Raw genomic sequence first — 12,396 nt, 5'->3', positions numbered from 1 at the left:
TTGCTTCTGGAAGCATGCTGGTTGCACTTTATGTTTTTGGGGGGCATCAGACTAAATGGGGCAGAATTCATTTGCACACCACACTTTTCAGACTGTGTGAAATAACTGTTATTTGAAGAACATTTATTTTCATTCCATTCCATTGTGTTAATTTACAATGGTCAAATTAATTAATGTTGCATAATATTGTCATATAAAACCACAATATTATGCAAAAGAAATATGTGAAATAAAATGTGAAAAAGTTCAAGCAGGAATACTTTTGGTAGGCACTGGAAGCACTAATACCAGCCACCTTAAAAAATCCCATAGTATTTTGTTTCTGTTAATTGCTGTACAGTTTTTGAAACAAAAATAGTGCACTGACTGATGAGCTGTATGTGATGACAAAATTAATTAGATTACAAAGAGGATAAAACAGGGGTGTCAAACTCTAGTCCTCAAGAGCCAGTGTCCTGCAGTTTTTAGATGTGCACGGATACATCCATCCATCCATTATCTGAACACCCTTCTTCCCTAATGGGGTCGGGAGGGTTGCTGGTGCCTATCTCCAGCTGCGTCCCGGGCGAGAGGCGGGGTTCACCCTGGACAGGTCGCCAGTCTGTCGCAGTGCACGGATACAAAACACTGGAATTAAATGGCTTAATTACCCCCTCCTTCTCCAGAGCCTTGCTAATGACCTAATTATTCTATTCAGGTGTGGTGCAGCAGAGGCACATCTAAAAGTTACAGGACAGTGGCCCTCCAGGACTGGACTTTGACACCTAAAACATTTTTATCTATTTAACACACTTTCATATTGGTGAATTTTATCATTTGTCAGGTTTTTCAATGGTTACTTTCAGAGACTCCATTCAAATGCATTCGAAATGCATTTGAATGCTTATTTATGAAAACAGGACTGAAGATTCAGGTTACAATTTGGGACGTCATTCATTTTTGTGCGACCGGAAGTGATGTAATCTCATAAAAGGCAGATTTATACGTGTTTAGTGGCGTAGGGATTGGTTGCGGTAAGCAGAATCTGTTCTGAGACTTTACAAAATTTTGACAAGTCGCATTATGCTTATTAGCTGCTCTGAAAAGCAAAACATAGTGCGCTCTTAGTGGTTTTCTTTCTCCTGTCTTTAGGATCTCATCTCCGTCGGCACTAATTGGAAGCACCCGGCACACAGGATTATTTCAGCAGAACTTCATGTAGAGACGATGATGTCTTGAGAAATCTGTGAAAGAAGATTAAGTCAACCACAATGGACTATCAACGTAAAAAGAAACTGACGTTCGCCACCATTGGACTCATTTTTCTATTTAGCGGTGTGGAATATGGTAAGATGTTGAACTGCTCACTGACGCGCTGTATTAGACGGACAATGACAGTAGTGTCTGAAAATTAATACATTTAGTCTTGTCTTCTAAAAGAGTCTGCAAAGACGCTAGTTGACTGCTGGTTTGAAAGGTAAGGAAGTGGATTTGATCATACAGTCAGTTTAAATGCCATGCTCTATCTTCGGTTGCCATATCACATCTTGGGTATATGTTTAATTTTACTAACAGCTTTTATCTCAACCAATAAATGAACAAAAAATATATTATTGTTATTTATATGATTTTTATGCTACATACTCTCCTAGATTGTGAATTTAAATCACAGCAATGGCTTAAAAAATGCAACTCCCTATTTATGCTACCCCCTATTTATATTTTTAAACGAAATAATGTACAAGACATCACAAACTGATCAAGTTTAAATTCTCTTTCAAACAGAGATTAGTTTAAAAGTACTTTCAATAGTGTTGAATTAAGTAAAAATGCCCCTAAATATCCAGATGACATCGCCCCAAGATGATCCTGTTTTTTTTTATCAGGAAACTTCACCTTTTTGTTTTTTTTTCTGTAATATTTGAAGAAAATGTTTTATACTTGAATGTATGGTTTATTTACAAAACATCCCAGAAAGCTCTAGAATCTTCACTCTGGAAAAGTACAGAATTTTGAACTGGAAGATTTGTGGGAACATGGCACAAAAGCAGGAAAAAAAACAACACAAAGGCCTTAAAACAAAAGTTTGAGCTCTGGACTTTGCCTGGGCCATTGCAACACTTTGACGTCTTGCTTTTTCAGTCAGGCGCTTCTAGCTTCTTCTAGCCCTTCCTATCTTGTCTTACTGCATGGCCCAGTTTGTCTTTAGCTGTTACACACTCTTTGGGTCAAAGACAGAAAGATGCCCAAATTCTGTGGCTAAAAAAATATTTAATACATTTTCTTGTATCTAACCATTGGTAAAAGAGCTTTATATAAATCTGTATTACAAAATTTGTCACTATTAAATATTTTGTACCAGATGGTACTAGCCTTTTGTTATGAAATCAGTATGAAGGTGTTACAAGTTTCAATAAAACACAACTGGACTTTAGTCTAGTCCTTGTGAAACTTGAAACTCTTTTAAAGTGAATAAGCAATTTCAAAGTCCTTGGTTCATATATAATAAGGGATGTACAAAAGCTAGAGGTGAATATAGAGGTGTTCTTCAGTTCCTTAGCTAGGATGTAGTTGATCCAGATGACTTGATTACTTCATGGAAATGTCAAAATTTGAGTCAACAAGATACTACTTTTTAGAACATTTTTACAAATAATTAAAAAATTCATTCATTTAAGTTTTTTATTTATTTATTATTATTAGTAGTCGAAGTATCTGGTCATTGTTTAAATTGCTAAATGAGATTTAACAGAATATTTAAGGTCTATTTATATTTTTTAAGCTATTGGCTGTTTTTAGGATGCCCAAGAAAATCATTTGTAGTCTTATGATGAGAGCTGTTTTGCAATCAAAGAGTTTAGCAAAATCAATGACATCCTGATTTTGGTATTGGCAAATATTCATGTCCATGACGATGACTGTGTTGGGGAACTCGCAGAGTTATCTTTCTCCAAGTGACAAAACAGGCCTTACCCAGATTTCAAGAGAGATTGAGTAATCACATTGTTTCTCAGCATGATTTATTGAGCGTCACCTGACTTTGCCATTGAGTTTAGATTGCATTTAACAGGAACCCCTTCTTTTGGGCAAGTTTGACTGCAGTTCCCGCAATGGAATATAAATTGATAAGATTTAACGGTACAACATAATGACATCAACCATACAGTTATTTTATTCCCACCTCTTTTTTTCTGTAGATTTTCAGTAAAGCAGAACTGATAGTTTTAACACAAGACATGATTGTTTTAAGGGAAAGTTGATCTGCAGGTATCTGTAAAGCCTGTTTAATGATTTCTTTAAGATTATCAAGATAAGTATTTAAATTTGTATGTTTAACTTTACAAATATAAAGAACACTTTCAAACTAACAAAGCTATAATGTTATATTTTGAAAATCAGCAATACTTAATTTTGTGATGCTCAAATGAAATGCTTTGCCTTTTCACAGCAGGCAGTAAAATTGAAATGTATATATTTACATATAAAAACCTGTTTTCTTATCCGTTTTCAGCTGTTATATTACCCACAATATGGAGGTATCTGCAGACTTTAGAGGCACCCACTTATTTCCTGGGTTTGGCCCTGTCAGCCTTCAGCCTGAGTGGGCTCTTGTCTGGACCGCTGTTTGGATACTGGTCTGACCGGACACGGACAACAAAGACAATCATTTTGCTTTGCAACATTTTTGAGATAATTGGTAAGTCTTCAATTCCCCATATCATACTCTCTGTTCTTGCCTACAAATATTATCTTCAGTTGTCTCCAATACTTCTGTAGAAAAACTACTTCATACATGATTTGCTAACGCTTCTTTTGCAGGTAATTTTATGTACTTCATGGGCTACTCCAAGTGGGTTTTACTGTCAAGTAGACTGCTAGCTGGTAAGTCATCCTTCACAATGATGCCTATTAAATAATAGCACTGCTATGAATCAGTTTTATAATTTACGATGATGTAACCCAACACATTATTAACTTTTGAAAATTTATAGCACTGGTTGTAGATGAGATAACAGACATAATTTGTAAACATTGCCACCAGCCTCATTATGTTTATTGGCCTTAGTAGCATGTAGATGGGTGAAAAAGAAAAGGTATTTTCCCCCTCATTTTTTATTTTTTTTCCTCAAGTCTTTGGTTAAGTGATGACCTAAGTAAATACAAAATGCAGTTTTCGGGATTTAATTTATCTGGCAAACAGAACTAATGAAACCTTCAGTTTATCCTGGCCCTTTGTAAGTTATAGCCCTTGTTAAATCATGCATTAACTGTGGGGTGATTGTGGACACGATGGTAGGAGGTATGAGCCTCCATTTCATCAACATTCATTGTGTCTTTAGGAAAGACGCTTTACCCTTCTTGCCTGCTGATGGTAATCTTCTGTTGGATTGCCCCAGGGCAGTTGGTGCTATAATGTGGCTTACCACCATCAGCATGTCTATGAATGGGTGAATTAATTGCTTTGGGGTCCTCTAAACCTGATAAATCGCCATACACGTATACAGGCAATTTATCACAAAATTGAAATTTTTGTGATGGTTTAAGACGGGTGTCAAACTCCAGTCCTTAAGGGCTGCTGTCCTGCAACTTTTAAATGTGCCTCTACTGCGCCACACCTGAATAGAATAATTAGGTCATTAGCAAGGCTCTGGAGAACTGATCTACAAAAGGAGGAGGTAACTAAGCCATTTTGTACCTGTGGTAAATCTAAAAACTGCAGGACACCGGCCCTTGAGGATTGGAGTTTGACACCTGTGATTTAAGATCTTGACAATTTGCCATCATTGAGGGGACCATAAACTTTTCTCTGTAGTAGAAAAGCTGAAGAAGAATGTCCAGCCATCAACGTCTGACCTTATGCTCGAGTGCAACTGGAATTAGTGATCCAGAGTACATCACAAAGTCAACTTCTGTATTACTGAAGACCACACAAAAGACAGTCAAGTTTTGCTATATGGAATGCATCCATGCATCATGCTAAAATTAGTGTTGGGTGGAATTTCTCTGTTATTCCTAACTTTATAAGCCTCTATAATGCTGGCTTTGTTTTGGTTATTTTTTTACTAATGAAGCTTTGCATAGGCTCCAGAAAAATTGCATATTTGTGTGGATTTTTAGACCCTTACTTTACCATTGATCCCTAATAAACTTTTTAACCTTTTAACTGTCGCCCCAAATATTGTCACATGCAGGTCAGTGGGGACACTGGCGTCCTCATGGCAGTTAAAGGGTTGGACTTGGACAAGCTTTATTCAATGGCTTGTTCATTTTCAGAGTATGTGTTTTATGTTTTACAAATTTAATGTAAGATAGTAATATGCCAAGTTGCGCAGGTTTGATTCTAGATTTTCTTAGAGGTAAAACTGAAATGTTCTTAGTAATGTGACCACTTCCCCTAAAATCAAATTGCACATTTTGTGTTTTTATTTGTAGCTCATACCAAATCACAAAAGCATGAGAATTTTTTCTCTAAATTTTTCATTAGGTATTGGTACAGGTGCTGGCTCATCAATTTTTGGCTTCCTGACCAGAAGCACTGCTTCGGAGGACCGGGCCACTGTATTTGCTGCTGTCATGGCTTGTAGACAGGCTGGCCTTCTAATTGGTTTGTGCTTCTGTGTTCTGCTATTATTATATTAATAAAAATAATTTTATTGTAATTTTTAAAAAATGTTTAAATCGCATCAAGGACAGTGTTGCATCTGATTCCACTTACCCAGAATCTGTCAAAATGAAAGTTTTACCTTGCTTCTACTTAGGTCCTGCATTCAACATCTTTCTGAGACTCTGTGACTTCCACATTGGTCCTTTTATTGTCAACAAATATACTGCACCAGGGGTAAGGATACAAAAAATCTAAATTATAGTGTAAACTGATCACAAGCTCACAGATGCCTGACTACGAACTAAAAATCCTCTTTTCTGCTCATTCCAGCTGTTTATGTGTCTGTTGTGGATTCTACTTCAACTGACTGTGATCTTCATGTACTGGGACTTGCCACCTACGGAAAGAAGGCAGACCGATAGCAGTTCAAAACGCCATGAAGAAGAGAACGTTCATGGCCTTAGCGAAGACAACAACGACGAAGTCGTCGAGGAGGAGGTCATGCCACTAATGACCTCCCAGGAGCTTGTGGGCTCCTACGGCTCTGTGACGACATCCAGCCAGTGCAAAAGTCACAAATCAGATGAATCAAGCAACTCGCCCAGTCACAGTAATTCACCGCTTGAATCTCCTGTGGCAACGCCAACTGATGATCTTCACAGTTCTCTCAGTGATTCCAGCACATGCAAAGGTAACTGATGGAGTATGTATTTAATTGACTGAAATATTTTATGTGGTTATTATGTGTTCAATAAAAATCTTAAATTTATTTGCTGTAAAGTATCAAAATATGTTTGCTTGCTTTCTAGGGATAAGTATTAACATTATTTAACAATATATGGCTGCAGATTTAAAGTTTGGAATTTCTATAGTGATCTTGACCACTTTGTAGGTCATTGTGTATTGATATTTGTTGTAGCTTTTGAAGAAAGGCATATCCAAGTTCTTGAAATTTGGTTTTCCTGTAACTTTGCTCTGTTGTCTTTGCATCAGAGTTCCTGAGAGAAGAAGTGGTTGTGCTGTTGGCTGCCCAGTTCATCACCCTTTTCAATCAGACTGCGCTGGAGGTATACTTACTCGTATACAACGAGTAACTTTAGTACTAAAACAAGTTCTTATTCTTTGAGTACAAGTTCACTTTGGATCACAGCAATGGCCAAGTTATTTTTCTTTACACCTATGTAAGATTTCCTGGTGTCATCTGTGATTCTGAAGTGGCTTAAAACGAGGAATGTGAGAGTTGTACTTTGTCTAGTATATGTTAAAAGGAGCTCTTGATGACCTGACTCATCTGCATTTCAAATATTTTAAATCTCAAAACGCTTTATTTGGTTTTGCCTCAGTTTGCTCATGGCTGCTCTTGTCACTGCTGTTTGTGCACGTTTTTCAACCACAGTTTTCCTTCCAATCAACTCTATCAAGAAATATGGAAAAAACTCGCTGTTAAAATCAAATTTATCTAAGAATGACCTTTTTATAGCTCATTTGGGAATAACATTAATATAAGCAATAATTAACAACCATAACCAGTTAAAACCTTTCAGAATATAATTAATCTGCATAACGTAAGAGTTTTAATTTTGAGTGAAGGAATTACTACTAATGTATGTTTTGGATGATATAATTATGTGGTGGTGTAAATTCATAAAAACACATCTTGGTATACAGCATTGTAAACTTTGATTTACATATTTTAATTTGATTAAAGATTAACTCATAGGAATCAAATGAAAACACTGAGATTAATACCTTATACTTGCAAATTTTCCTGAAACAATTTTTTTTTTTTTTACTTCTCTCCAGACTATGGTGACACCATTAACCCAGAAATATTTCGACTTTAAAGAGCTGGAAAACAGTGTGATGTACTGCCTCGGAGGTGTGGTGGTGATAGCCGGCTTCCTGCTCGTGCACTGGCTAAGCCGGCACGTCACAGAGCGGGTGGTCTTCGCCATTGGTTTGACCTTTTGCAACATCTCCTGCATCTGGTGCCTCATCTTTTTCGCTAATCCGTTTGGTCAGTTTCAGCTTGTTGTACTTGTATGTATACTGGATGATGCTTCAAATAAAGTCCAGAATTTAGTTTGTTAAACACTTCAATACCATTATCAGAAATTCTGTCACTAATTTTGATCCTACTCTTTTTCTTTTTTCTGTAGGTAGTTTTGCATGGCAGCTGACCGAGTTCATCATTGGGGTTTTTCTGCAGGCCCTGGGTTTACCCTTTGTAGCTGTGGCCCAGGTTTCCCTCTTCTCCAAAGTCACATCAGAGAGAACCCAAGGCGAGTAACACCGCCATCTAATGGATGCATAAATACCTGTTTCTCTTTGGATTTATGTCTCCTTCCTATTTACCTGGCTGCTCCCCAGAAGCTCAATCATGTTCATCAGTAAAAGATGAATACGTTTAACTCCCTTTTTGCTGAAGTGTTTGTCACCATCTCTACAGGTTTCAGTCAGGGAGTGCGTCGCTCAGTTGGGGGTCTAGCCACCATCCTGGGGCCTCTGTGGGGAGGCGGTCTGACTGAAAACATGTACATAATGGTGGGCGTAATGGTGGCACTTCTGATCTTGCTTACGGTAGGTGAAAAATTATAAAATTGTCCTAAGTTCTGAACATAAAGCATTGAAAATATATCCAGCTTATGTGTTTTAAACTTTGTTCCATAATAACTACAGACAAAGACAAACGTGAAAATTTTATTTGCACGCTCCATCTAATTTAACTGAATGTTTTTATTCTTCATCATTAAAAACCTGCAGCTTTTTACACCCCAAATGAAGATCTTATTTTAAGTAGCATTATGTGTGTCTGGTTTTGTGTTGGTGGATTTTATAATTGTCAGTCTATTTTGCATTTAAGAATAAATTACACAAAACTAGCTCTTACATTGGTGAATAGTAAATTAGTACTTCTAATAGGGCCAGTAAGAACTTGTCTATGTGTTCAGTCTGGTTATCTTAGTCTGGTATGAATATAGTTTGATCTGAACTATTAAAGAATACCACAAAAAAGCATTTTTTTTTTTTTTTTTTTTTCTGCTTGCAGTAATGTGCAACATTTTCATTTAGCCTTTTTAATTACTCCAGATTATTTATTTGCACTTTCTACAGATTATGCTGGCTTTCTCATATAACCGGCTGGTGGAGCCAGCTGAAGGTTCGGAGCACGCGGAAGGTTCGGAGCACGCGGAAAGTCCAGCGCCCATGGAAGATTCGGCGACCGCGGAAGGTCCGGCGCCCATGGAAGATTCGGAGCCCAGTTGCAGTACCTGAAACTGTTGCAGCATTTGCAAGGTAAAGTAACTTTAAGTTTCTGTTGCTCATTTCTCAAAAAGGAGAAACTATTGTACACAAAGTGGTGACTCTTATTAAAAGTTCTTTAAATCAAAATTATTGTTCTTGCATGTGTAAAACAAATAAAAAGATTGGAATAAATCAAAGTAATTGTACAGGAGATATTTTCCACAGACACTGATCTAAATAGTTTTATCCAATGAATAAAGGGCTGCTTGTGACACTGGTTTGAAAACTTTTTGTTTTCTCAGGAATTTAAGTTAAAATTATATTGTGAATCTTTGTTTTAATAAATTTTTTAAAAGCACTTTATTTGCTAAGAAAATTCAGTGTAATTTCAAATTCAGTGCAGACTTGGATGAGTATTTTCTAGTTATTTTAAAATTCTGTTCTGTATTTTTAAAAATTAAACAAACAGTTTGAAGTTTAAGAAAAAAAAAGCATATTTATTAAATTAATAAAATAAAGTAGTTTATGGCAGAAACTGCAATTGTAGTATTTTAACTTGAAGGAATTTATTCTTGTTACCTGTACAGCCTTCGTATACTAAACACTATGGAAACATTGCTTCCACAGATTTTTTTCATTTTTTATTTTTTTTTTTCCCCCCATTTTCATATCAGAACATGGTACAAGTATCTTGTCCAGCATCTTTCCTCTGGGTTGGGACCAGTTCACAAGGTGACAACATCTTGTTAAAAAAGCAGCTCACCAACTGAAACCTGGATTTTAGTGGCTGTCCGTTTGAAGAGGTATAATTGTAACTACTTGATTAAATGTTTATTTTTGTACATTTTATTAAATTATAAATAGTTTTCCAATTAGTATCTTACTGGCTGAAATAAATTAAACACTAACCTGTGCAATGTGCATCATTTTTAGACACTTGTTCTGGTGGGTAAATACACAGGAAGCAATACTAACAAATTGTATGTACTAAATTTAAATACTCCTGTTTTTTATTTTTGTCTTCGAACCACAGTTGATGTCAAATTTGGAGTATACTTTGTGTATGGTTGATTTATACTCTCTGCCATTATTGGAAAAGTGTTATTTTTTTTGTCACCAATATTACATGTCTGTAATTCTTTTTTTTTTTTTTTTTTTTTTTTCTCCCCTCCTGATTAGAATGTTCTGAATAAAACTTTTACACTTTAAGTACACATTCTTCTTCCACGTGTTTAATGTAGTGCTTGCTTTTAACACGAGTGGGCGCCCTTAGTCTTTATTCTGTTCTTCATCCTCATTAATACTGAAACCCACATGCAGGGAGGCCGCAGCCAGGGAAGTGTGTCTTGTTAATTGCTCATGTATAGGACATGAGCTCTACTGACGCTGTCGGAACATGTATAAAATCTAATTGTCGTTTTCCTAGACAGTACTGCAGATGAAATAAAGATTTCATTGGGTTTTGCATGCACAAAAAGGACGAAATATTATAGGGACGCTATATTTTTATTTATTTATTTTTTTTAAATTAGAATTTATTATGGTCTACTTGACCAGTTAACATATGGTTCTTTGGGTTTTTTTTTTTTGTGTGTGTTCATGTATCAAAAAATGTGTCTTTTATTCACCATTTAATTTACCCAAGAACAGTGTTTTCTTGGGTAAATAACTTAGTTTTATTTTTGTCTTTTATATTTATGGATTTTATTTACTTTTTTGATTACTGATTTCATCGAAGAAAAAATTGCTTTACGAAAAATATGTTTGACAGAATTCCAGGTAATTTCTAGAAAGGTTATTTTTTTTTTTAAAAACAAAAAACCTTATAACACCTGTAGTGTATGGACCACACATTTTTAAAAACCCGAAGTCATAAAATTATGACTGGTGATGAATTGAAGTGACCTTAAAGTGTTGATTTTAAAAATTGTTTAGAGGGGCGAAAAAAAAAAAGGAACTTTAGTTGCCATTATTGGTTTACTTTAGGTTGCCCAGAATGTGCTTACATTTCCAGTTAACATAAATTTTTGCTTTTATATTATCTTATATCAAATTGTCTAGCAATAAAAAAAAAGTACAATTTGACCATTAGAATTTTAAAAAGTGACCTATTCATGTATACATTTATTTTAATCAAAATTTAAAATAAATGTAATAAACTAAGCAATACATGGTTTCGCAAACCTAAAATTATAACTTGGTAACCCCATTATCTATTTATGCTTTTCATAAAATAGATTTTTGGAAATAAATATTAATGCAATTGATAGTTTTCCTACATATCCCAAAAATTAATAATTTCAATAGACTTGATTTTGAGTTTTTGCATGCATTTTATTTTTTCAAAATTTAAAAGTCCTCAATGTTTAAGTAATATTTCAATTAATTATTTTTTTTTTAAAGGGCTATTAAAGCGCAAATATTGGTAATTTCTGGTGAATTGTTTGTAGGGACATTGCACTTTGGTGCACAATGACTAGACACAAATATAATTTTTAAGGGGGTGAAAATGTTGTTAAATTATGGGGAAAAAAAAAGTTAACCAATGAAGAAATTAATTTTCTTTAAGCGTAAATGGACCACAACCTTTGAGAAGTGTACCTTGTAGAGGATGCTGGAAGTTTTGAAGACTGTGGTTTTGGACCCATCAGGGGTCGCTGTGACGTCGCTAACAGAAAACAGGATTAAGTGTGCTGTGCTTATGATAAAACATTGTGTCCCTAGTGACGTGGTGGCAAAGAGGCGTAGCTCGTCACTGTGAACTCTGGTTGAACCCGTTTCCACGTTGGGCGGGGCAAGTACAGAGATGTTACGACACAGGGCCAGTAACAGAGATATTTTAGGGTTTTCCGTTTTTTTTTTTTTAAACTTAACTAAGACCCTGTGGTCGTCACATACACACAGAATCCCAAAACACAGTTGGCCTGGAGCGACACTCTGACCGACGATTGACCCCCCATATCAGGCTCGAAAGTGCAGAACACGTCGTGTGTCATAACAATTTTTCTGGGTAAATTTGGCAAGCAGGCTCCTCCTCTTTCCTCTCCAATCACAATCCTATGGTAACAAATTCCACAATAATGGGCGCGTGAACTTTTGGTGAACTCTGTTTTACCTCGACTAGACGGGGCAGCGAGGGCAGACTGAGTTTAGTGGGACTTCAGTGTTTGTTGTTGTCATTTTTATTTTTTTCCAACTCCCCAGGCTCGAACGATGATTGACCTCCTAAAACTGGGTTGGTGTAGTCTGGAGAGCGTGCCCAAGACTGGAATTTCTTTGAAGCATTAAGGCTTACTTTGTACAAGTAGTGTTTTTTTGTGGATGCCAACAAAATCTCTGACATGACCTATAAGCTCTTATTAAATTAATTTTGAAGAACATTTCCATCTGGAAAAAATCTGTATAACCAAGAGGAAAGCCGGCTAAAGGAATGAAAATAGTCGCATTACAAAAAATGCTTGCACCGAATTGGATGTTTTATTCAAAATGTTTTTTTTATTTTGCTTTAGATATTGAGCAAAATTAGTTTCAACATTTAGTCATGCGTGCACACAACAATCCGAAAT

The 12,396-nt window shown here is 35.8% G+C and overlaps 1 protein-coding gene across 6 annotated transcripts; it reads left to right on the top strand.

Annotated features, from left to right (window-relative positions):
* Window positions 1-747: 747 nt before the first annotated feature.
* Window positions 748-12,147, top strand: mfsd8l1 (major facilitator superfamily domain containing 8-like 1). 6 transcript variants are annotated; one of them, XM_044129784.1, is made up of 13 exons: window positions 748-1,013; window positions 1,132-1,326; window positions 3,491-3,676; window positions 3,799-3,861; window positions 5,465-5,584; window positions 5,739-5,818; window positions 5,915-6,275; window positions 6,578-6,651; window positions 7,388-7,601; window positions 7,744-7,866; window positions 8,034-8,164; window positions 8,699-8,881; window positions 9,505-10,044. In XM_044129784.1, the coding sequence occupies exons 2-12, from the start codon at window positions 1,251-1,253 to the stop codon at window positions 8,858-8,860; spliced, it is 1,590 nt and encodes a 529-aa protein (XP_043985719.1). In that variant the 5' UTR covers window positions 748-1,013; window positions 1,132-1,250; the 3' UTR covers window positions 8,861-8,881; window positions 9,505-10,044. The 6 variants fall into 6 exon arrangements, with proteins under 6 accessions (XP_043985719.1, XP_043985717.1, XP_043985718.1 ...); XM_044129782.1 differs by having other exon boundaries at window positions 751-1,013; window positions 9,458-10,044; XM_044129786.1 differs by lacking the exon at window positions 748-1,013 and having other exon boundaries at window positions 1,024-1,326; window positions 8,699-8,780; window positions 8,817-8,881.
* Window positions 12,148-12,396: the final 249 nt, after the last annotated feature.

This window comes from Gambusia affinis, linkage group LG10 (genome assembly GCF_019740435.1).
Source record: "Gambusia affinis linkage group LG10, SWU_Gaff_1.0, whole genome shotgun sequence".
Taxonomy (NCBI): Eukaryota; Metazoa; Chordata; class Actinopteri; order Cyprinodontiformes; family Poeciliidae; genus Gambusia; species Gambusia affinis.
This window is presented reverse-complemented; position numbering and strand designations above follow the sequence as displayed.

Excerpts from the sequence above, each read along its gene's own strand:
- mfsd8l1 (XM_044129785.1), top strand. The coding sequence starts at position 1,251 with ATGGACTATCAACGTAAAAAGAAACTGACGTTCGCCACCATTGGACTC. Across the intron at positions 5,819-5,914 it reads ACAAATATACTGCACCAGGG|CTGTTTATGTGTCTGTTGTG; the intron begins GTAAGGATACAA and ends TGCTCATTCCAG. Across the intron at positions 6,276-6,577 it reads TGATTCCAGCACATGCAAAG|AGTTCCTGAGAGAAGAAGTG; the intron begins GTAACTGATGGA and ends TCTTTGCATCAG.